The 26,474-nt window shown below is 37.4% G+C and overlaps 1 protein-coding gene across 1 annotated transcript; it reads left to right on the forward strand.

Moving 5' to 3' along the window:
* Positions 1–480: 480 nt before the first annotated feature.
* On the forward strand, positions 481–25,727 carry LOC149826852 (uncharacterized). The gene is made up of 6 exons (XM_090020143.1): positions 481–663; positions 978–1,129; positions 3,530–3,613; positions 21,681–22,267; positions 24,339–24,514; positions 25,111–25,727. The coding sequence occupies exons 3-6, from the start codon at positions 3,592–3,594 to the stop codon at positions 25,391–25,393; spliced, it is 1,068 nt and encodes a 355-aa protein (XP_089876269.1). The 5' UTR covers positions 481–663; positions 978–1,129; positions 3,530–3,591; the 3' UTR covers positions 25,394–25,727.
* The last annotated feature ends 747 nt before the right edge of the window (positions 25,728–26,474 follow it).

Consider the following 26,474-nt stretch of genomic DNA (forward strand, 5'->3'; position numbering starts at 1 on the left):
TGCACGCCCAAACCTATGTCTCAAAAGTACGTGGACACAACGACCCTTGAAGCGCGTTTGACTTGTAAATTCCTGATTTTTTTGAGAAAATAGGACAGGAGGACACGATTTTTTTAATTTTTTAAGTAATAAAAACTGTTTTTTTGAAATCTTAATATTTACATATAATATTGTTAAAATAATATTAAAACATTGATTAAATGTGTCGTGTCAGTGTCCATTAGTTTTAACGTGTCTGGTCGTGTCATAAACAGCACCACGGCATCAAATGGTGTGTCGCTGCGGCATAGGCCCAAACTATGTCGTGTAAGGTCCAGAATGTGAAAAGCCAAAACACTTTGCAATATGTTTGAATCTTGATCAAAACAACACAATTGTAGGTGTTTTTTTTTAAGCCTCTAAATGTGTTTAAATGTTTATGATTGCTTATTTTCTAAAACTTTTTAGCTTTGCTTCAAATCAAGTTATACATGATTTTTTGACCGATGTTCACCAAGTTTTGTTAAACGACGATCAAAAGAGACGTTTCATCCCTTTGTGCCATCGGTGGTTGGAATAAAATTGAATTTGGGAGCATGTTTTAGATGTTGTGGTTCTTCTTGATGGTCCAACATTTGGAGATTGAGAAGTTGCACATCAACTGTTTGTTGAAATGCCTGAAAGGTATGGTACCTCATGAATTGATGTGTTTTTCTCTTGTATTCATTTTGACTGTTAGTACTTATTCCTTGCACTTATATCTATATTTTATTCCTTATTTGTGAGAAAAGTTCTGGCTCAGTGAGAAACCAGAATATCTTCGAAGCTGAGGTGTGATTTATATTTATGCAGAACAAGCACGTAAAATATTACAGAATAGATCTTTAAAAACATTGAGTTAGTTTGCTTCAGGATTTTGAGTCATCATTTGATGAAAATATCACAGAATTTTAATTCTTTTCCTTAACTTTGTTACATTCATTTCCTTGCTTATTTAGGTAAAATGCCCGTTTTGAGTTTGAGGATGAAATTCTGCTGGCTAGAGTAAGAAAGGGATTGTGGACAAAGGAGGCCGAGTTAACATCTTCAAACAGAGCTTGCTTCATCAGTTCTTTATGTGTGTCTGCGATTAGTGCAAATCAATGCATGAGTAAGTTCCTTTTGTCTGTCCAACTGCTGCCCATTCTTCAATTCCAGTTATTTGTAAGAAAAGATAGAATGTGGTTAGATATGATCAAACCATCGATTGGCCTGACCCAACCTACATCGAATTGGGTTCAGGTTAAGCTGGATGAGTTTAACTTATACCCGACCCAAACCCTACCTATTTTAGAAGGCTGAAGGTAATTTGGTCATTCACTACAAAAACATTGTTTTAGAAGGCCTTAACTAATGCGTTAAAACACACCATATTGTTTTAGAAATGAGGAGACCCATGCGGGGCCTCTAACCAGATATATCAGCATGGTTTGTTCACATTATCATAAACAAAAAGGATCTCGGAGCAGATCTAGTGTTTGGGCCCGAATACTTTCCAAGATACTCGAGCCACACAAAACACAAAGTCATTGTGTGTAGCGATTTTCTGTGTTTTGTGTGGTCCAGTTTCTTTGTAAATACTGTGACTCAGTCACCTAACCACACCCCCAAGGGATCATGGGTTCGAATCATACAGTGGATATCTCAACTTAACTATTCAATAGAAAAAAAAATGATAAAAAGGAATTATGCCACATGAACATGTTATTTGGGGCACTATATCCAGGCGACATGCCATGATACTTGGGCATGTCACGAGACATTTTATGACATATTCATGATTTTAATGGTTTTTATACTTCATAGTTAATAAGCATATTTTTGTATGATATAGCTATACTTTTTATACACCAAACATGAAAAGAGAAAAAAAATGACTTGGTGCGATGCTTTTCATAAAAATGAGGTATTTATATATTGAATCCATATCCATATCCATATGCTCATGTGAATTGTGACATAGGGAGTGACAAACGAAATAAAGGGGATAGAAGTTTATTGAGGGCCAGTCTTTTTGGTGAGGATTTTGAAATTTTGAAAATAGCAGGGGCATGTGGGCATTTAAGGTTGAAAGTAGGGAGGAAGAAGAAAACTAAAAGGCCAAGGGATGCTTTGGATTTTGTAAGTTTTAGACTCATTGACGCTTACGTAATGCTGTGATTAAGTGTAATATTATTGGATGAGTCATGATCGGGTGCAATCACATGGCACCATTTTTTTGCATTAAGCACCTGATCACCCTCTATCGTCCCACAACTGACAGGCCCTTTCTTAAAGATGGAGGGTGATCAGGTGCATAAGACACACATATTTATGCAATCTTAGTGCACTTGATCTTTTCACTTATCGGATAGGGTAACTGAAGTATGTAAACCAACAAAATACATAGACTGGTAAGCAACGAGATTTTCATAGTTTTTTTTTTTACTTTTTTCTAAAATTTCATGCGATCTAGATGCTTGATTTTATAGAAACAGCTTTCTAGATCATCCGATTACGATACATAAGAAGGATTTTGTAAAGCTTGAAAATCAACTGCTCAAAATTTTAGTAAATATTCAAGCATACAAAATCACATTTCTTGATCTGATTAGGATGATCCAATAGTGGATTCCAAGCAAATGAACCACACGAATGTATCTGTATGATTAAATTTGAAAAAAAAAACTATAAAAATCCAGATTCATACTAGTTTATATATTTTGCTGGTCTACATATTTCAGTTTCTCTTATTGGATATTAAAGATATGATAAAGAGGAAAATAGTAAGAGCAAAACAAATAACCGTAAACCTTACATGTGAACCCCGACTCGCCAGTGACTCACGGTTCGGGCCATGAAATGTATCGGATTCCTAGTCAGCCCTAGATATTGGCTAGTTAATCTTGCCTTTGCACTAACATAGGTTCACCTCCTTATGAACCTAGCCCAACTTGGATGGTGCAAAGTCAAGTATCGAACCACTCTAAACACTTATTGACTTATAAACATCTTGCTAATTGTCAGTGAGGCTATCTTAACTTAGGTTCAGCAGGATTTAGCCTATAGATGCGAAAGCTTCGACCTAAAGCACATGATAATCTTAGCCCCAATATAACAAAAAGAAACATGGACCTAAACCTGAGTTCGATTCTCTGACCGATCCGTACTCATGATAATCCCCAATTCCGATACGGTCCACCTATTGGGGGATATTAATTAAAAACTGATAGGAAGAAGAAAGAGAGGGTGGGCCCCACCGTCAACGTTTTGAGTTGCTCATCCCCTATTCTTTCTTCACCCAACGCCCAAACGGCCTCATGTGATGTGATCGCTCCCTTCCCTCTCCAAATTGGACATGTATGAAAGTGGATATTTCCCCCTTCTTCTTCCTTTCATTTTTGTTATTCCTTCCCCCCAATTGTTTGTTTCTATTTAGTTTTAATTCTGTGGTTGCAAGTTTCTACTTTGATCTCTCTCTCTCTCTCTCTCTTGATCGACCGACTAAGGGTTTTTTTTTATGATGGGCCAGGAGGGGAGATCTAGAGAATTGCATGACATACCTAATAGAAGATCATAGCTTCAAACGGGAACATGATTGAGGAAGAGAGCATAGGTAAGATTTGAGCACTAGGCCATACGATGGTGTTCTTATTATGTTATTCAATTTTTTTTCTTGGACTTTGTTTTTTGGTTGATTTTGAGTAGTTGGTGTGACGTAGAGGGGTGCAGAGAAGGAGAAAATTGTGGGATTTTGGAGATGGGTGTTAGGGGGTTGATGGTATCTTGAACCGATGGCTTGTGGGTGTTGATCGCTTGTCTGTATGTGGTTGTGCAGAGGGAGGAAGAGGGGGAATTTGAATGTGGGTCGTGTATTTTTTGGGGTTTTTCTTTTTCTCTTGAAGTCCTTTCCGAATAGTTGAGTGTTTCTGAATGGGGACACGAACCTTACTCTTATGCTTCATTGGAGACGATGAAATGTGTTTTACCCCTTCTAAGCCTTTGATCTATTAGAAATACCACTTACATTATTTGATCGTCTCTTTTGGTTGTTGCATGCGATCCGTGTATGCCATCTGGGAGCAATTTGTTTATGTCTTTGTTTTGGGGTTATAGTGGGTGGAAGGTTATGATAATCACGAATCTTGATGAAGAATTTAAGCAGGTTCAGAGTACTCTATTTGAATGCTATTCGAAATAGAGTACAAGGTTATGTGCATGTTTTAATGTTATTGAGGGCTATCCAGGTATTCGCACTATAGATTTTTAGTTATTAAAATTGGAAATTTACCATGTTATGTTGGTGCGGAAGTTCTCATCTGAGATCGTGAGAGATGCTTGTCCTAGTTATGATTTTTGGCATTTTTTGTTTTAATTCTTTCTATTCAATATATTAATTTCACAGGGACTCTTATTTTATATTTGGGTAATTTACTAATGAGTGATCTTGGTTTTTTCTTCCGGGGCTGATTTTGTTCCTACACCTGAATTTTTTTAAGGAATAGTTTCGGCAAAATGTTTTTATATTGCATAATTTAGGACTGGCACGTGTAACAATTAGTGTGTGAAAGTGCATGTTTATGATTGATGGAGCACTAATGAAGGATTCACAGTCGAAATGTTCCTCAAATTGCTTGGGATTTATGGGGAAGTGCATGTCCTGGATGATTTTCCTGCAACGGAGGTTGATGCAGGGGAAACATGATTTGCATTGCTCGGTTGCTTCCTGTTGCTAGAAAGAAGTAATTTTAGTAATACTATTTTGTTTCGATGAGAAACTTGTTTAGTGCACATCTTCCCTGGTAACTTTGTGAAGGGGATCTTTACTTGGAGGATCAGCTTCTATCAGGAGTAGTTTTATTCAGTAGGGGAGGGAGAATGGCAATGTACCATTTTGCTGGTTGTGAATTTAAATCAGTGGTGGGTATCCTTTTATCATTTTTTTTATAGTAGAACAGCATCTTGAGAAGGAGGTATTTGTTTTCGTCATACGATGGCTGGGTTTTTCTGTTGGAGTTGATATATTGTTAGGACTGCTGGTCGGGGACAATAATATTGCAAAGCCTGACTAGGTTTCCTGTCTTTGTGGAATTGGAGGCACGCCACATGTTCATTTGCTGCTTCAGTGATTGAATAACATGACGTTTGTTGACTTAAGAAAGTTGTGTTTTCCCCACAATCATGGGTGTTTGAATGTGCATCCCACACATCACATGGGACGTTGTCCCTGTCAAACTGCGTATGTGCAGACGCACATCCCACGGGATGTGTTTTTTCGTACCAACCATTCCCTGGAACGATGTGGACAGGGGGGGGTATTTAAAAAATAAATAAATAAATAAATAAATAAATAAGTCCCAGGGGACAGTGTGTCCTGGATAGTGTGTTCTGTCCAAGCTTGGACAAGCAGTCAAACACCCCTAAGTACCCATTTGGATCCATGGACATAGGAAGGATGTCGAGGCAGATTTTGCTATACTCTGTTTTTTGCTTTCTCTATTGTTGGTGTCCAATATAATGTGGTAGGTGTGAACAGTATAAATTTCCTCCTGCTCCTAGCAACCCAATTTTCTCTTGTGGATTGTTGGTAAACACACAAGCATAATATGTAATGAAATGAGAATCTTCCAACTAAGAACTTAGATCCACAAGAAATGGTGTCTAGAAAGACACAATAGCAAAAAACCCTTGAAAAGGGTATAATGGGAAACAAAAAGAAATAAAATATTCTTTTATTGAAGCAATATGAAATGCTTAAAAAGCATTACAAATGATAATATTACAAGAGAGGGGTTTACCCCTATTTATACAAGAGCTAAGGGGAGAGCTCATAAGGAGCTCTCCCTTCTAGTCGTTGGACTAGTCCAACGACTAGAAATCTAGCCGTTGGACTAGTTCCAACGACTAGATTTTGGTTAAATTCCAAGTGGAACTTAACCAAACTAGTATTATCTAGTTCCTATTGAACTAGATAATATTTGATATACAAAATAAAGAAAAAAATAAAAATAAAAATAAAAAAGAAAAAAATATATATAATAATAATAATATAATATTATATATATTTCATTTTAACATAATATATTTCTGTTTTTGTTATATCAGAGACACTCCAATCCCTTCTTGACGCTGCCTTAGGTTTTCCTCATAGTTGCTAGGGCAAGAAGTGGAAGTGGGAAGAAATGCAGGAAACAAGAGTGGAAAGTGACATTTAAATTTTAGGAGGATTCAGTAAATGGGAAGCAAAAATGAAATGATATGGGGAATTTTTTTGGAAGAGAAATAGGATTTGTGTGTGAAGTGATGGGGAAGTGAGAGGAGTAAAAAAACATTGTTTAACAAGTGGGGTATTATTTAAGCTATGTGCTCTAGGGGTTCCGATTACTCAATCCCACTAATCCTAATTATTGAATGCTACTGAAATTCTTGGCCCCTTCCTATTCATTTTAAAAGGATGCTGCTTTCTGTTCTCAATTTGGGTTTTCACCTAGGTGCTTCTTGTAACAAATATCCTTTGGATCCAAACATGCTTTAGGTCTAACCACTTGTTCCAAATATCCTCAACTCAGTGCTTTGTTCTCTTCATAAAATACAAATACGTTTGAAGACATTGTTCTTAGAATGCAAATATGTCAAACGATTTATCTACTTTTGTTGATAGTCGCTAGTTAAATATCCTTTTCAAGTGTTTATTTTGTTATGATATTTTTGAGGATGTTGCTTGCCCCATTGGACTTTTTCTTTTTATCTGACATTTTATAATGCTTAAGGGCTTGTATACTCGCCTAAGATGTGGCAATCTTACTCAGGACTGAGATTGGTATCAAATTCTATTCTGGTTCTGAGCTATGGTATGATATGGTGGATATGCACTCGTGTTTGAGTGGATCTAGCTACCAAATGTTGTATCTACTGTAAATGTGTTCAGGGTAGTTTCTTTACCATGTTAGTAGGTTTAATCATTTCTAACATGTCACAGTATTCACTTATCATAATAGTAAAAAATCTGTGGTCCACAATTCAAAAATGGCTCAAAACATCTTGTTGGATTCAACTTTAACACATGAATATAGTAAATAGAACAGATTTAGCTTTTGTATATTAGATCAATATAGACTAAGAATGTACTAACATAAGTTACGGTGGTTTTGTACCATAATAGATGTGTGTGTGTGTATAATGACAGAAGCATAAAATTCTGTGGGAAGCCATATTTGACGAAAGTCATATGTATGACTTACGGCTTGGAAGGAGATCTTTCATATCTTTCGAGATCCACCCTATGGCAACCACTTTCCTTAGGTGCTTGCTAACTTGAGAAGGCACAGCCTGGGAAAGTGATGGATGGTTGATGCCTACTTACCTAGAAAAGTGGGTCACAGGTCTGTCACTTTGACTGGCTTTTTCAAGAATGGAATTCTCACACATTCTCATATGGATAGCTGAGACAGTTGCAAACATATATATATGGTAATGATAGGGTGCTCCTGGAGTACCTACTCCCACCCTATGTGACAGATATCGCGAGATTTATAAAAATCTCACGGATATAAAACAAGACATTGCCTAAAAGTTTAAAACGGCAATTTCTCGCGAGATTTTCAAACCGTGACAAATATCTCGATATTTATATTTTTAAAAGATATTTATCATGAAAATCCTTAAGATTTTTATTTTTAAATGCGTTTTATTTATATTTTCTTATAAAAAATATTTTTTATATTTCTATATTTATTTTTTATTCCAGAGAATTTGCATAAAAATGCAAGATTTAGGAAAAATTTCAAAATCTCCCAAGTTTTTTTCATGCTGAGATTTTGCCGTTTTTGACTTTTGTCTGTCACTATGCTCCCACCTAATAAAATCTTTAGATTTTCAAATTTCTTAAACTTTTTTTTATTGATCAGACCCTATAGGTGTGATCTATAAGCAATTATTTAATAGATAACAAATTTTAAATCATGTGATTATAGCATATATGTATGTTTTTTAAGACCTTTAAAAATCAACGGTTTACAATGTATCAAACTTTCATGACTTAAAAAATCCGATTTTTATGTCAAAAAAACATGATCAAAAGCATGATTCCTATCAAATAAACTATGTTGAGTACATCCATAAGGTTTAATTGAGAAGATGTAACCTACAATCATGATTTCTAGTATGTGGGAGTAGTTACTTCTAGAGTACCGTATTATTACTCATATATATATATATATATATATATATATATATATATATATATATATATATATATATATATATATATATATATATATGATGCAGAGCACGTCCCATACCCAACAGCACACAGCCGTGTTTCGAGTTGGGTCCGGACCCGAGACCCGGATCCAACCAAACTCTTTTAAATAACCCAACTTAGGGTTGCGTGGAGAGATAGAGAATTCAGAATACTGCAGCAGCCTTTTTTCCTTTATGTTTTTTTTTCTCTGAGTTTCTTTCTTTAACGCACAGTCGGCAGCATTTGTCTTCTTTTTCTGATTTCTTTATTACTTTCCTGTGAGCCTTTCCATTACTTTAAAGATCTGTCAGCTGGGATTGCAGCATCCCTTACTTTTCTTTTGTTTATTTACTTTGTGATTTTCTCTGTCACGTTCAGCCTTCTACCACAGCTTTTGGATAGCTACATTAATGTTCTTTGTTTTGTTGCAGCAGCCTTTACTGTCATTCCTTCCTTTTCTTTACTTGGGTTTGGAGGTTTGATTATTATATTCCTTTTCAGCTTTGATTCAGCAGCAACCTTTCTTATTTTTTTTTCTTTATTTTTATCTTTTGCTAAGCTTTTCATTCCAGCTAGTTCGTTCCTTATTATTCTTTTATTTGCTCGTTTCTGTTTTTTGGTTAAACCTTGTAAACCCTTACCGATTTCATATTAAACCTTTGATCGGATTGATTCTCCTGTTGCCCTGCGTCATATTTCCATTGAGTATCTTGATGTTGCACGACTGTTTGTGCCTTGGAGAATTGGCATAACGTCAGCACCTTAGCCGACCACCGTCGATTCCTCCGCCGCAGCAAAGAGCGTTAACGTGGCATCCATTAACGTGACAACTTCAAATCCCTCACTGCATCCACGAGTTCATCATCAGTCCCCCGTGTGAAGGTGATGATTCCCATCTCGCTGCATCGATAAGGTTGAGGTTTTCCCCCTGTCATCACGTCTACCCATAGCGTGACAACATCGGTTTCTTCGTTGTTTGATGAGTAGCAACGTTGGCAACCTTATCGTGAAGTCTCGGTCTCTTTTTCGCTGCATCAAATGGTATCAGAGCCCAGCCCCTCCTCCTTCGTCAACGGCATGACGCAAGGGGCGAGGAACGGTTCTACAAACAGAAAGGCACGAGCGAAGATCATGAAGCGGATGCTCGACATGGTGACGGAGATGCAAGAAGATATGCTACGCCTAGAGAAAGAGGTAGCCGGTCTGTCGAAGCGTGTGGATGGATCTGAAGATCGGCTTGTTGTCCTAGAATCGACGGTGGACACGCACCCAACGTCCATGTTGAAAACAAGTGGTGGATTGGGCGTCGATGTGGTTGGCCACCCGAGTGCGGTGACAATCGACCCATGCCCAGCGAACCTCCAACTGTCGAGCGTGCCATCAGAGTCCATCGAAGCGAGCCTGCACAGGGATGCCCGATGTACGATACTCCAGCAAGAGGCATATGCAATGTTTGATAACCAGTTTGAGAGTCGCCTTTTGCATCAGAAATTGTTTCAACCATTCAGTGACCAGCAGCAACGACAATTGCAAGAGGACTCACCAGGAATTCTCCAAAATTCGAGACTTGACCCACCTGACCAAACATTTATGAAGGTTTACAAATCTGGCTGTGTTGGGCAATCACTAGATATTGCTCGGTTTAGCAGCTACCATGAGCTTTTGACTCCGTTTGGGATTGCTTTTGGGAACAAGATCCTGGATGGGTATTCCTCTATGAACGGTGAGCAGAGCCACTATGCATCCGGGGCAGATATAGTGAAGTTTTCAGAAGGTGGTCTGGTTTTTGGTAAGCATGCTTGTATTGTTGGTATTCTAGCCAAACCCTTAAGACCGCGTGCTGGAGGGACAGAAATTCAGCTTATGCTTCCATGGGGTGCCATAGCAGATGGTATAGACGGTTAATTTCAAAACCAATCTACAGGCTTTAATTTGGAATCGTTCAGGAATATCGCTACATGTTGCCTATCGTCAATGTCTCTGATTTATATGCATATTGTGGTGACAACAAGTCGTCAGAGCCGACTTCTTCTCAACCCGGGGAGAATGATGCAGAGCACGTCCTATACCCAACAGCACACAGCCGTGTTTCGAGTTGGGTCCGGACCCGAGACCCGGATCCAGCCAAACTCTTTTAAATAACCCAACTTAGGGTTGCGTGGAGAGATAGAGAATTCAGAATACTGCAGCAGCCTTTTTTCCTTTATGTTTTTTTTTCTCTGAGTTTCTTTCTTTAACGCACAGTCGGCAGCATTTGTCTTCTTTTTCTGATTTCTTTATTACTTTCCTGTGAGCCTTTCCATTACTTTAAAGATCTGTCAGCTGGGATTGCAGCATCCCTTACTTTTCTTTTGTTTATTTACTTTGTGATTTTCTCTGTCACGTTCAGCCTTCTACCACAGCTTTTGGATAGCTACATTAATGTTCTTTGTTTTGTTGCAGCAGCCTTTACTGTCATTCCTTCCTTTTCTTTACTTGGGTTTGGAGGTTTGATTATTATATTCCTTTTCAGCTTTGATTCAGCAGCAACCTTTCTTATTTTTTTTTCTTTATTTTTATCTTTTGCTAAGCTTTTCATTCCAGCCAGTTCGTTCCTTATTATTCTTTTATTTGCTTGTTTCTGTTTTTTGGTTAAACCTTGTAAACCCTTACCGAGTTCATATTAAACCTTTGATCGGATTGATTCTCCTGTTGCCCTGCGTCATATTTCCATTGAGTATCTTGATGTTGCACGACTGTTTGTGCCTTGGAGAATTGGCATAACGTCAGCACCTTAGCCGACCACCGTCGATTCCTCCGCCGCAGCAAAGAGCGTTAACGTGGCATCCATTAACGTGACAACTTCAAATCCCTCACTGCATCCACGAGTTCATCATCAGTCCCCTGTGTGAAGGTGATGATTCCCATCTCGCTGCATCGATAAGGTTGAGGTTTTCCCCCTGTCATCATGTCTACCCATAGCGTGACAACATCGGTTTCTTCGCTGTTTGATGAGTAGCAATGTTGGCAACCTTATCGTGAAGTCTCGGTCTCTTTTTCGCTGCATCAATATATATATATATATATATATATATATATAGAGAGAGAGAGAGAGAGAGAGAGAGAGAGAGAGAGAGAGAGAGAGAAAGAGAGAGAGAGAGAGAGAGAGAGAGAGAGAGAAGGGGGGGGGGGCATCCAACCAAAGGAAGGACCAAAATCTACAACCTATGATAATTGACAGTGTTGCTTATCTAACAATCAAGTTTTTCATCGATCGAACTTTACATATTTGATTTTTATCATTCATTTAGTGAGCAACATGTTTTGGATTATAAAAAACCAATATATGAGGTCCGATCGATGAGATGCTCAAGCATTGGAGAAGGGGAGCCGTTCGATCGTCATTGGTTGTAGATTTTAGACCTTCCTTTGGTTGGACGTTCCCCCTTTCCTATACACATATACACACACACACACACACACACACACACACACACACACACACACACCATCTTTAATGCATTCATGCACATCTGGATACACTTAAATTTTGCAGTATTTGTTATTTTCTGTAAGTCCACTGTGGAAAACCATGCTAGGGGAAGCTATGCGGGAACCATCTTATCATGAGCCGATCATTCTCGTAATATTTTGGGCATTCATTTATAAACATTGTCATATGGGAATCTGGATTTCCAGAAATTTCTTAGGTGCTTCTGCTGGATCTTCCTCACCTTGTAGGAGGTAATCTCAGGGATTGAATTCTCTCTTGGCATCCTGGTTCTTGATATGGAGAGTCAGTTATTTGATTGAGTTATGCATTTCCATCACTTGTTGACTTTGTTCCAAGATCTTTGTCAATTTTGTTGCTTTAGGCACTTTCTTCTCTGGGATTTCTTCCTTTCTCTCTTCTTGTTGTGCTCCTTTCCTTTCATAGGAAACTTCCATTTTCCTTTCTTCTTTCCTATGGGAGTCTCCTTCTCTCCTTTTCATGTACCCTTCCCTATGTTCTGAAGCCTTTCTTCCCTTGGGAACACACTCTGGCTTAGATTTAGAAGTAGCATCTTCATACTTGGGTTTCCTCCTGGGTATTCTTTCTGTGCTCTTTTCCTCTATGTTTCCATGGTACCTTAGCCTCTTGGGAACTTCATCCTCTTCTGAAGAGTAGTCATGGTACTTCCTGGGTATCCTCTTTTTTCGTATCTCATATATTTTTTCTAGGTCCTCTCTGGGTAGTATTCTTCATCTGAGGATATGTTCCCTCTCTTTCCTTAACCTTCTTTTGATTTCTCATCTTTTTTCTTCTCGGTAGGACCTTGAGTAAGATTTCTCCCTTCTTCAGTAGTAGTCTTCCTCACTTTCGGATGACTCTTGGTAACTCTTGTATTTCCTTGACTTTCGTCGCGCATATCCATTTCTCTTCAATTCTGGCATATTTGGCTATCTTTTTTGGATATTAGGTTATTTGTTAGGTGGAAATATTTGGGTAGAACCTAAATGTTTAAATGACATGTTATAATTATCCAGAAACCTCTTCTAAAGGTAGGACTGTAGGAGATAACATCTGATGTTTTTTTCTCCCCCTGTCATTGTCTTCGAAAACAAACTACTTGGCCCTCCTTAAAAGTAGGAAATCACCTCTCTCTCCATACACGTCCAAATATGTATAATATCACTATAATTAAGTATTAAATATTCTTACTTCGAGAACGACAAGATCACAATTTTCAAATATTGGTATATTCTTGTTCAGATAGCATCCAAGTGTACCCTAAAATTGCATATTATATGTTATGAAACAAATGAATGAGAGTGTGCCTTTTTTTTAGCATTAGGTATTTGAGGTGGTGTCTTTGACAGTGCACCATAACAGGGTGAGGAGGGGGGTCCTGCCCTTTACTTCTAGCAGTGTATCTTCACTCTCTTTGACCTGTCATTACTGATAGGAGGAAGTGTACCTTCTCTTTTTAATATTCATATTTTTTATGTAAGAAAAATCTCTTCTAGCCATGTTGATGTTAAAATGTAAAACATATAGATATAATAATAATATAAATATTATTATTATATCTATATTTTTCTGTAATTTTATTTTATTTTTCTGTATTTTTTCTGTATTTATTTTTGTGTTTTTTAGTGTCTAGTTCTAATAGAACTAGACTAACCTTATCTAGTTAAGTTCCACTTGAAACTTAACTAGAAAGGTAACTGTTGGAATGGTCCAACGGTTACATTTCTAACTGTTGGACCATTCCAATGGCTACAAGAAGAGCTCCTTAAGAGCTCTCCTCTTCTTCCCTTTTTCAAACTTGTATATATAGGGGTGCAGCCCCTCTTGTAAAAGTATTCCAATGCTTCTTAAGCATTAGGTTCTCCAGCTTCAATAAAGAATATATTTTATTCTTTTTTGTTTCCTTTTATACCCTTTTAAGGGTTATGCTTAAGTGTCCTTTTAAGACACTCTTTCTTATGGATCTTAGTTTGTGTTTTGAAGATCCTCATTTCATTTCATAGTATCAGAGCAAGGTTCATCTTACTTTTGAGAATTTCTTGCCTCGTTTTTCGTGTCAAGCTTACAAAGGTGTTTTATCACCTTGGTTGGGTTCTTTGAAGCTCCCTTTGAAGGAAGGAGAAAAGAGGAAGGCTCGTTGCATCAAAATCTTGTGTTTGTTCTCTCTTACCCTCTCTTCCTCTTTATTTCTTTTTCTTTCTCCTTTTATCACCTTTGTAAAAGATGGATGATCAAGATAAAATCACCCTCATACCCATGAAGCTAAACGATACATTATGTAATGTGGGCTTCAATAATGAAGCACGACATATGGGGAAAAGGATTATGGGGCATAGTAGATGGTTCCGATTCGGAACCTAAACTTGTCCTCACCAAAATGGAAGGTAATAAAGAAATTCTCTTAACCGAAGAGGAGAAAAGCAAAGCCTTAGCCAACTTTGAAAAAAGTTGGAAGGAATGGCGAATTGCGCATGCTAAAATTATGTCATGGCTAATTAATAGTGTTGACATAAAGAAATGCTCTAGTCTCGCCAAATTTGAGCATGCCGATAAGGCATGGGAATATCTCAAGAATATGTATTCCCTAAAAGATATGGCACATGTGTGCAATCTTCAAGAAAGAGTGAGATCAATGAACCAAGGTGATAAAACTATACGTGAATACTATAATGAACTATCAGAACTTTGGGGTGAATTGGTTATTTTAGAGCCAAAATGGCATTGTCCCGAGGACATTGAGCTCCGGCAAAAGCAACTTGACATGGAGCACTTTTATCAATTTGTAAATGGTCTAAGACCAGAATTCGAGTCGACTAAGTCGGCCCTTCTTCATCGGGGAAAAGTTCCCTCTATTGTCGATACTATAGAGGAATTAACTATGGAGGAAAACAGAATCAAGAATACTCCAAAGACTGAAGATGATTCTGTGCTAGCTGTATCTAGACCGGGGAATCATGTACGATCTTATAGACCTCCTCATTTTAACCGACAAAGTGGTAACTATGACAAGAAAAAGGTTATTTGCCATCATTGTCATGAACCTGAACACTACAGGCCATAATGTCCCAAGCTTAAGGAGTTGAGAGAGAAAAGAGCTGCGATTGCTGGATCGGAGTCCAAAGATCAGGATGCACCAGTTTCCGTGGCTCAACTAATGGATGTTCTCCAACTTCTCATCAAATGAGCCTCCTCTTCATCTGAAGCTTCAACTGGCGCAACTGCCTCATCTTTTTTCTATCCAAATAACTTGCCTTTGCTCTGACTCTGGTGCTTTTTTTCATATGACTCCAAATAATCAAAGTCTACCTGAATGTATTAAAAATAAAACAAGTGTGTCAAAAGTTTTTACAGCTGATGGAACTTCTCTTGAAATAGAAGGAATATGAAATTTTGAAAAAATTCATAAAACTAAAAAAATTTCTATCCCAGAAGTTAGATATATTCCCAAATTAAATTTAAATCTTTTATCTGTATCTCAAATATCTGATTATGGATGTAATATTTCCTTTTCTTCTCATGGTTGTTAGGTTTAGGATCGCCAGTCAGGAAAGCTAATTGGGGAAGACCATAGAGAAGGAGGACTCCATTACATGAATTTTTTAGAAATGTCGAAGAATGTCTTTTGCTATAACATTCAGAAAATTGAGTTGGAACTGTGGCATAAAAGACTTGGTCATCCACATATAGCCAAAATCCAACATTTTCCAAATTTAGGAAAATTTTGTAACTCTAAATAATTTGATTGTAAAGATTGTATTCTTGACAAAATGAAAAGAGTATCATTTCAGAACAGAACTTTTATCTCTTCAAGACCACTTGAATTAGTACACTCGGATGTTTGGGGTCCTGTACCAGTAATTTCTAAAGGAGGACTTGCTTATTACGTTATTTTTGTCGATGATTTTTCCCGACATACGTGGATTTACTTTCTTAAACATAAGTCTGAAGTATTTTCATACTTTCAAACATTTCATAATATGGTTAAAAACAAGTTTCAAAATGATATTACTATTTTTCGCACAGATTCAGGGAGAGAATTTTTATATACAGATTTTAAAAATTATCTTAATTTACATGACATCACACTTGGAACATAGGGTGTGTAACTGGTAAGTTGGTAGAGTTAGTAGATGTTATGTGTAGGAGAAAGATGGATATTTTATGTCTACGAGAGACCAAATGGGTATGTGAGAAAGCAAAAGTGATAGAACCTTGGGGATATAAGATTTGGTATACAGGAATAAATAGGAATAGGAATGAAGTAGGGATTGTTATTAGTCGTGAGTTTATAGATAATGTAGTTGAGGTCCGTAGGAAGGGTGATAGGATTTTACTTATTAAATTAGTATTAGGTACGGATATTATTAATATTATTAGTGTTTGTGCACCTCAAGTAGGTTTAGATGATTCCATTAAGCGTCAATTTTGGGAAGATTTAGATAGAGTAGTACAAGGGATATCTTATGGAGAAAAGCTTTTCATCGGCGGTAACCTTAATGGACATTAGTAGGGATGGATTTGAGAGTATCCATGGAGGCTATGGTATAGGAGAAAGAAATGAAAGTGGAGAAAGGATTTTAAATTTTGGTTTGTCCTATGATATGATCTTAGCAAACACTTGGTTTAGGAAGAGGGAGTCTCACCTAGTAACATTTAAAAGTGGGGTTAATACGAGTCAGATAAATTTTTTCCTACTTAGAAAGAGAGATAGGGGTTGTTGCATCGATTGTAAGGTTATACAGGGAGAAAGTGTAGCTACACAACATAGAGTCTTAATTTTAAATCTTAGATTTAGAAAATGCCACAAAAGGGATAAACATAGGATAGATCCTAGAATTAAGTGATGGACATTGAAAGGAGCTAAACAAGGAATGTTTGTAGAGCAGGTAGTTAAAGAAGTTGATTGGTGTCTCGAGGAGGATTCAGAATCAATATGGAATAAGATAGCGGGTGGCATGAGAAAGGTGGCTAAGGAGGTATTGGGTGAGTCTAAAGGCGGTGCAGTGCTAGGTAAGGATATATCATGGTGGAACGAGGATGTCAAATTAGCTATTAAGGTTAAAAGAGAGTGTTATAGAAATCTAAGAGTCGTGATAATGAGAATTTGGAGAAGTATGTGATAGCAAAGAAGGAAGCTAAAAAAGTAGTTCGAAACGCAAGGGATAAGGTATATAAGAAGGTTTATGACAAGTTGGATACCAAAGAGGGCGGGAATGATATTTATAGGCTTGCAAAGATGAGAGATAGAAAATCGAGGGATCTGGGTATGGTTAGATGTGTATCAAAGATGAAACACAAAGGGTTTTAGTCAAAGATGAGGAGATTAAGGAGAGATGAAAAGATTATTTTGATAAGCTATTTAATGGAAGTCATGCTCAGGATCTTGGAGACTTCTCCATTCCTTTTCATGAGATGAATCGTGACTTCATGCGCAAGATTCAAAAGAAAGAAATTGCAGAGGCTTTGAAGAAAATGAAATCAAGAAGGGCAGTTGGCCCAGATGGTATACCTATCGAGGCTTGGAAATGCTTGGATAAGAAAGGTTTAGAATGGTTGACAAATCTTTTTAACAAGATTTGGTGGACAAATAAGATGCCTAATGAGTGGAGGAAGAGTATTTTGGTGTCTCTATATAAGAATAAGGGTGATATACAAGATTGCACAAACTATCGTGGTATAAAACTCATGAGTCATACTATGAAGCTTTGGGAGAGGGTGATTGAGTATAGGTTGAGGAAGGCTGTCATGATATCGGAGAATCAATTTGGTTTTATGCCTGGAAGATCAACTATGGAAGCTATACATCTTCTTAGACAACTTATTGAAAGATATAGAGAGAGGAACAAAGATTTGCATATGGTTTTTATTGATTTGGAGAAGGCATACGATAGAGTACCTAGGGATGTTCTCTGGTGGACAATGATGAAGAAAGGTGTTTCTCTCAAGTACATTAGTATAATTAAAGATATGTACGAAGGAGTAGTTACCAATGTCCGCACTTGTGGAGGGGTGACAACCAATTTTCCTATAACAGTTGGGTTACATCAAGGATCTGCATTAAGCTCTTTCCTATTTGCTATAGTGATGGATGAGCTTACGAGATCAATTCAAGAAAATGTGCCGTGGTGTATGTTGTTTGCTGATAATATTTTTTTGATTGATGAGTCTAGAGTTGGGGTTAATGCTAAGTTAGAATTATGGAGATAAACATTGGAAGCAAGAGGTTTTAAGTTGAGTAAGAGTAAGACAAAATATATGGAATGTCGGTTTAGTAAGCAACGAAGTAGTGATGGGAGTGTAGTGAAGGTTGGTGAGCAAGAAATACCGGTGGATGACTGTTTCAAATATTTGAGATCTATCATTCAAAAGTATAGAGAAATTGATGGAGATGTAAATCATAGGATAAAGGTTGGGTGTATGAAATGGAAAAGTGCAACTGGAGTGTTGTGCAATCGTAGAATGCCATTGCGGTTGAAGGAAAAGATTTATAGGACGACAATTAGGCCCACTTTACTATATGGTACGGAATGTTGAGCTGCCAAGAGACATCATATTCAAAAAATGAGTGTAGCTGAGATGCGTATGCTTAGATGGATGTGTGGAAATATAATAAAAGATAAGATTCAAAACGAGGAGATACGTAAGAAGGTAGGTGTTGCATCCATTGAAAATAAGATGAGAGAGAATCGTTTACGGTGGTTTGGACATATTCGGCGAAGGCCTAATGATGCTCCGGTTAGAAGGATGGAGAAATGGGAAAATATATTAGTTAAAAAAGGTCAGAGTAGGCCTAAGAAGACTTGGATGGAGATGATAGGAAAGGATATGAATGCTTTGAACCTCACCGAGGACATGACATTGGATACAAATGAGTGGAGGAGAAGGATTTATGTGGAAGACCCAGAATGGTTTTCTTTTTTTGGTTCATATTGCCGACCCCAATTGTTTTGGGATGAAGGCGTAGTTGTTGTTGTTGTTGTTACATGGCATCACATCAAAAGTCATGTCCATACACACCTCAACAAAATGGGCTGGCAGAACGTAAACATCGCCATATTATGGAAACTACTAGGACTTTATTAATAGCAAATCAAGTCCCGAAAGAATTTTGGGCAGAAGCTGCCTTAATGTCACCTATCTGATTAATAGAATGTCATCCTCTTCTTTGCAAAATATAACTCCCGTTGAAAAACTTATGAACGTTTCTCTAGATTACTCTAGACTGAGAATATTTGGATGCAAGTGTTTCATATTTACCGACAAAAATGATAAACTTTCTCCTCATGCGATTCCCTATGCCTTTTTAGGGTATGCTGAAAATAAAAAAGGTTATAGGTGTTTTGACATAAAAAATAATAGATTATATGTGTCTAGAAATGTTTCCTTAATCGAAAAGGAGAGCTTCTTTGATTTTGAAAAACCAAAGGAAGTCATTGAGTACTCTTTTTTGTTAGATCTGACATCAAAATCTGATGAATATGATCTTGACTATAACTTTGATAATGATCAAGGAATTATTAATCTTGATCATAATGTTGACAATGAAGAAGTTCATAAAGACACTAGTATACAGTATTCCAGGCGACGAGAGCCTAATCTTCCATGTACACTTGAAAGATATTCTGACATTCCAACTAGACGGTCATCCCGAGTCTCGAGGCCTCCAGGAAAGTTTGTGTCATACGAGTCATTCTCACCTACGTATAGGGCAGTCATTGCATTAATTCACTCATATGAAGAACCATCTACATATCTTCAAGCAAAAAATGATGTCAAATGGATAAAAGCCATGAAAGTTGAATTAGATGCACTCGAAAAGGCTTTACATGGAATATTCAAGATCTTCCTCCAGGTAAGAAAACTATAGGATGTCGTTGGGTTTATAAAATTAAAACCAAGAATGATGGCACTCTTGAAAGATATAAAACCCGATTAGTAGCCAAAGGGTATGCCTAAGAATATGACATTGATTATGAATAAACCTTTGCCCCTGTAGCTCGTATGACAACAGTCAGAACCTTAATTGTCTTAGCCTCTATCAAGAAATGGTCCATCTTCCAAATGGATGTCAAAAATGCATTTCTAAATGGAAAGTTAGTTGAAGAAGTATACATGAAACTCCCTCCAGGTCTCAATATTCCTAAGGGTAAAGTCCTTCGCTTAGAAAAAACTCTTTATGGACTTAAACAAGCACCAAAAGTTTGGTATGATAGGTTTAGTCGTGTTATGATTGATATTGGGTTTTAATTTTGTTTAACTGACACTGCTTTGTTTATTAAGAATTCTGATGCAGGAATCATTGCGCTTCTTCTCTATGTGAATGATATGATCATCACCAGAAGCGATAAACAGGGAGTTGAAATGATCAAAACACTTTTAAATCTCACTTTAAATGACTGATTTAGGCTTATTGAGATATTTTTTAAGCATTGAAGTTGCTTATTCCCCTGGAGGATACTTATTGTCTCAAACTAAATTTGCTTTTGAGATTGTTTTCAGGTCTGGTATTACTGATGACAAGTAGACACTCTAGAAGTTGTCAATGTTAAAATGAAGGTTAATGATAAAAAACTTATTGCAGATCCTACCCCTTACAGACAGCTTGTCGGGGCACTTTCCTATCTATCAATTACCAGACCAGACATAGCACATGTTGTTCACACAACAAGTCAGTTTTAGCAAGCTCTCACCTCTGTTCATATGGGAGCAGTCATGTGTATTATCATATACATCCAGTCCTCTTTTTCACGGGGACTTTTCTTATCTTCCTCCTTCTCTCTTGATTTAATTGCATATAGTGATGGTGATTGAAGAGGTGATCCCAATAACAGACACTCAACCATTGGTTTTTGTGTCTTCTTAGGTGAATCATTAATCTCGTGGAGGTGCAAAATACAGCAGAAGGTCTCTCTGTCATCCACCGAAGCTGAATACAGAGCCATGACAACCACGACCATGAAAGTAGTTTGGCTTCGACGTCTACTTGCTTACATGGGAGTTGAAGCAACAAAAGCTTCACAAATGTGTTGTGACAACAAAAGTGCGATCTACATTGCAAGTAACAGAACATTCCACAAACGTATCAAACACATCGAAATGGATTGTCATTACGTCAGAGAGGAATATCTACATGGGACAATTGATCTATCATATGTTACTTCAAAATATCAGTTAGCAGATTTCTTTACAAAGCCTCTCGCTGCTCCTCGTTTTCACTTCCTCTTAGACAAACTTTCGCTCATTGTACCGTAAGTTTGAGGGGGAGTGTTAAAATGTAAATCATATAGATATAATAATAATATAAATATTATTATTATATCTATATTTTTCTGTATTTATTTTTGTGTTTTTTAGTGTCTAGTTCTAATAAAACTAGACTAACCTTATCTAGTTAAGTTCCACTTGAAACTTAACTAGAAAGGTAACTGTTGGAATGGTCCAACGGTTACATTTCTAACTATTGGACCATTCCAACGGCTACAAGGAGAGCTCCTTAAGAGCTCTCCTCTTCTTCCCTTTTTCAAACTTGTATATATAGGGGTGCAGCCCCTCTTGTAAAAGTATTCCAATGCTTCTTAAGCATTAGGTTCTCCAGCTTCAATAAAGAATATATTTTATTCTTTTTTTGTTTCCTTTTATACCCTTTTAGGGGTTATGCTTAAGTGTCCTTTTAAGACACTCTTTCTTACGGATCTTAGTTTGTGTTTTGAAGATCCTCATTTCATTTCAGTTGATTGACTCAGGGGCTCGATCTTGGGCTTGACCAGTTTGATAAGGATGTTAAGTTGGAAAATTTTATTTTGTTCCAAGAAACTTAGGTTGATTTGGATTGTGTAGGGTCTCTTGTTCAGTATAAGGGGCAGTCAATGTATTAATTGAAATACAAATGTTTCTGCAAAATATTGTATTAATTGTGTAACAATTTTGTTATATATTTTTTTCTCAGTGCAGGAAAAATGCAAAGGAGCCATGCAGCATTCTTATCAAGCCTGCAGAATAAGATATTTAACTGCAAACTGCAAGGCAGTGGCAATGCAGGCGAACTGCTGCCTGAACTTAAGGATGTACCAGCTGAAAAGTTATTAAGTAATGGGATTATTGCACCACCAAATGATGGCTATTGGAGACCTACGTACCAGCAAGATGTTTTTGCATGGTCAAACTTACAAAATGATTTTTCGAAGGTGCAACTGAACCAGTGGCATGCCTTCCATGAGAGCTACTTTTATCCATTCACTAGGGAATGCCCTTTTCCAATGGAAAGTAAAATAGAATATCTGCCTTACATGATGCATCCTCTAGGTTATCCACAGGAAGTTCAGTTTCAAGAATTTCAGTACTTTGTGGTCATTGATTTTGAGGCAACTTGTGACAAGGATAAAAGCCCTCATCCGCAAGAGATTATTGAGTTTCCTGCTGTTCTGCTGAACAGCTGCACTGGGCAGCTGGAAGGACATTTTCAAACATATGTTCGAACTGCTTATCATCAGCATCTGACAGATTTCTGCAAGGAGCTCACAGGCATCCAGCAGATTCAGGTTGTTTATTCTTCTCACAAATTTGTTTTTATTCTCATCTGAGGCCTTGCACTCTTTTCTCATTTTTGTTATTGCAGTCACCTGTTCTTGTGCTTTGTTGTCATACACGTTATGATACTATGCAGTTTTAGGTGTAAATATTAAAGCGATTTGTGTTCACAGTCACTTTTATGTGCATGCTCCAAATTTTCTTTCATGGCAGGATCTAACTGTATATGCATTTTGATGTGGAATACCTCCATTCTGAAATTTAGTGTTGCAGCTTATTTTCTTCCTTGTAGGAATCAATGTTGCTTTTAGTCCGATTCTTATTTTTTATAAAACAGGTTTTGTGATTATGATCAGAAGACTTTCAAAGACAAGGCATTGCATCATATAAAGGAGTTAGGGAAGGTCTCCACTTCGGCACTAACATGCATGTACATCATTTTCAAATAAAATACTTGGAAATTATTTGCTGGTATGATATATTTTTTGTGCCTTGTTTATTCTTCTTATGTTAGTGTTGGAAATTCAGTCCAGTAATTTTTTTTTCATAAAACTCATATTTGAACTAATGGTTTGCTTTCCTCCACTAGCTGTGCTCTAGCACGTCATGTGATTTTTTGTTCTAAGTAATGCCTGCTTTCTTCCACTAGCCTTGTATTGAGGTTTTCTTATGGTAGTTCTTTTTGTGGAAGTCAGTGATTCTCCTTTTCAATACTGAGGTTTTCTCATGGTAACTCTTTTTGTAAAAATCAGTGATTCTCCTTTGCAAATTATTACTGTATGTCTTCTGGAAAAATTCTCACAGATTGCTTACACATGCCAATGACGAGGTCTTAAAAGGTGCTTAATCATTTATAAGCATCTTGTCACCACACGGCAACAATCTGGCACTATGCAATTGTAGAATGGGTTCCTTTTATCCTTGAAAAACTGAAAGTGTTGGGAGGCAATGGTATAATTTGGAGTTCTCACTTCAGGCCAGGTGAAGGCATTACAGAGTGCTGTCCTAGTATCTACCTTATTCTTCTGTTTCTGTGTTTATACTTATGTTTTTTCTTTTAGCATTTTTCTTCTTGATTGGCTATTTTAAGTTTTTAACTGCTTCTTTTGAGGCTAATAAAGAAAATTTATTAGATTAACAAAATTTCCGGTGTCTGATCTCTTTATTTGCAATTGTGGCTATAGTTTCCTTTTATATGTATTTTTGTTCTGTTTGTTGTTCTGCCGCATAAGGATTACATTAACCAGACTTGGACCATATCCAGTAAAATAATAACTTTTATGTTTTTTACATTGAAAAAATTTGTGGATCTTAATCTGAACTCAGGTCAGACATGGGTCTGTTATGAAATTTCGTAAACCATACCCAACTCCATGTACTAATCAGATCCTGTGTGTCTAACCCAAATTCTTAACCAGACTACCTTCTTTATTACCAAACCTGGATCTTATAGGATCTGGTACAGGTTAGGTTTGGATCATACCCGGCTGATTACACCCCTACTTTGAATCTGAATGGCATCTTTAGTCATTGTTTGAGGATGTGTCTTCTCATGTTTGACTGTTTCTTCATGTGGATGTGGTTTTTGCTTTTTGTGTTTATGATAGCAAGTGGCATCTGACAAGGTCTCATTTCTTGGAGGGACTGAGGTAGGCTGAACTGAAGTGCATAATGACTGCAATCTTTCTTGCTGGATTTTCAATTTGATATAATCTTGGAAGTTTGACTTCATGATAAGAGTTTTTTGGTGTGTTTAGGCTTGTAAACCAGTTAAGCAATGCAGGTGTCTATTTTTTAGTGCTTTGTTGGAGAGTTAGGATATGCGGGGCCAAGTCAAAAATATGTGTACCGTTTTGTGCTTTTAAAGGTGACTTACCATTATTTCTTGCCTGTTCTATTGTTGCATACAGTTTTTAAAGGTGACTTATCGTTACTTCTTGCCTGTTCTATCATTTTATAGAGGTTTTCTGTTAAATTATATTCTTTAAAAATAGAATTTGCAGCCATTTTTTAACTTTGTATTTACAGTTATGTCTATTAGAACATTGGTCAATTTTTAATTTAACCAAAGTTTGTCATCAGGTGGATAGAGGTGTTCCTTTGAGTGAAGCACTACTTATGCATGATAAATGGCTGGAAGATCATGGAATTAAACATAGAAATTTTGCTATAGTGACATGGTCTAATTGGGACTGTCGGGTTATGTTAGAATCAGAATGCAGATTGAAAAGGATAAGGAAGCCTCCTTGTTTCAACAGGTGATGATGCTATATTTATGAATCACATCAGTAATCAATATTTGTTTGTTGCTGTTTACATTATGATTAGCTTTCCTCCTTTTATATTGAAAGATCTCCATCTTAATGCATTTGATTGTCATGCAAAACTAAATAATTGTTATTTTTCATCCGTGATGCTAAAAAATCTGGTAGATTCCTTGTCCTCACAGAAAAAAAACTTGTACCATTTCGATGCTCTATCGTTCGAGACTTTCCAAACTTGGGCAAATCTGTTTTACGTGTTGAACTGTTGGGAACTGTTGGTAATAACATTTATATCTTAACAAGTAGCCCCAATAAACATGCAAGGTACAAGATCTTTGTCAGCATTTTTTGGGAAAATCTACTCTAGTTGTATGGCTGGCATTAGATTGGGGCTTGATCTTAAGATGGTAATACGCTTCACACCGAGCATCTATTCCAAATGCTTGCGAGGCTAACTTAATTGATGGTCCTGCTGGATGCCTTTCAAGTAAAACTGCTATGCATTCAATGGGTTGTACCCATGATTTTAGCATTTGGGGGATACAATTTGATCCAAATCTTTGCTTAAACTGCTTGGGTCTTATGAACAGGTGGATCAATCTAAGGGTTCCATTCCATGAAGTGTTCGGTGATGTCCGCCGTGCACACTGCGGCCTGGATGATGCTAGGAGCACCGCCAAGTTGCTTGCCAATCTCATGAGGAGAGGGTTCAGGTTCTCAATAACAGACTCCCTGATGTGGCGAGCAGCTGATCATTCCCTGCAATGGCAGTCCCCCGAGCACTCAAGCCTGGGCTACCAGAAGATGAGACAAGCACCAGCCATCTTTCCGTTTCATCCTTCTGTTGACTTCAGCAAGGAGAAGTGCAAGTAATGCTACTGTGGTATGAAGACCACTAAGGGCATGATCAGGAAGCCTGGGTCGAAGCAAGGGAGTTTCTTCTTTGGGTGCACGAACTGGACTGCTACAAGAGGTGCTGCTTGTCCATACTTTGAGTGGGCTTCCTGAATATGATTAGTGGTGATTCACTACATGTAAAAATTTGCTAGGAAGGGAAATCAGTCATGCAATAATTTAAGTGCTGCAGGATGCTTAGATCCCCTGCTTAAGCTATGAGCTTGGTTTTCCTAGAGACTTCAGCTTCTAACCTGTAACTGACTTCTATTGACAGTTGAAGGTTAACAAACATACTTGCACATTATATATATATATACCCAGAGAAACCCCTCCAGGTGCAGAGACCTAGCTGTTCTGGTTCAGCTTGCCATACTTACAGTCTCTGTCCATGTCAGCGTAAAACTCCAAGGGCTTACCCCTCAACTGCAGGGAGTCGCCAAGCCCCTGCTTATGCAGGGGGGGGTGATGCCCATGGGATTTGAACCTAGGCTGCCCATCAAAAGGTCTAGCTCCATCCCACTACGCCAAACTCCTTGGGTCTTTGGTAATTCTATATTTATGGCAACTATGTGCAATTGGTACTTTCTATAATGATTCAATTGGAATCAAGTTTGTGTTTGCTCATGTACACATTTTTATGCATGTGCATGGAATCAACCCATTTTTGGAAGCAAGAAAAACTCATAGAAAAAGAAAATTTTACTTATGAAAAGTTTTGATATGATAATTTTTTTAAAATGAAAAAATTTCAGTGTTTAGGTAGCATGAGAAAAATAAAATGAAAAATCTTAGAAAAATGAGAGGATGAGGGGGTGGTGGAGCTTCTTCGGCATGGTTTTTTGAGAGGTGGGTAGTGATTGGACATTTTTTTAGGAGGTGGGTGGTGGTGGAGGAGCTTCTTCAGCACGGTTTTTTGGGAGATGAGTGATGGATGGTGTGGAGGGTGGTTTTTGGGAGGTGGTGGTGGTTGTGGTAGGGCTTCTTTGGCGTGTTTTTTTGGAAGGTGGGTAATGATGGGTGGTGTGAGGGGTGTTTTTTTAGAGGTGGGTGATGGTGA

The sequence above is a fragment of the Nuphar pumila genome, chromosome 10 (genome assembly GCF_984573655.1).
Source record: "Nuphar pumila chromosome 10, dmNupPumi1.hap1.1, whole genome shotgun sequence".
Classification (NCBI taxonomy): domain Eukaryota; kingdom Viridiplantae; phylum Streptophyta; class Magnoliopsida; order Nymphaeales; family Nymphaeaceae; genus Nuphar; species Nuphar pumila.

Excerpts from the sequence above, each read along its gene's own strand:
- LOC149826852 (XM_090020143.1), top strand. The coding sequence starts at position 3,592 with ATGATTGAGGAAGAGAGCATAG. Across the intron at positions 3,614-21,680 it reads GATTGAGGAAGAGAGCATAG|GAAAAATGCAAAGGAGCCAT; the intron begins GTAAGATTTGAG and ends TTCTCAGTGCAG. Across the intron at positions 24,515-25,110 it reads AAGCCTCCTTGTTTCAACAG|GTGGATCAATCTAAGGGTTC; the intron begins GTGATGATGCTA and ends TCTTATGAACAG.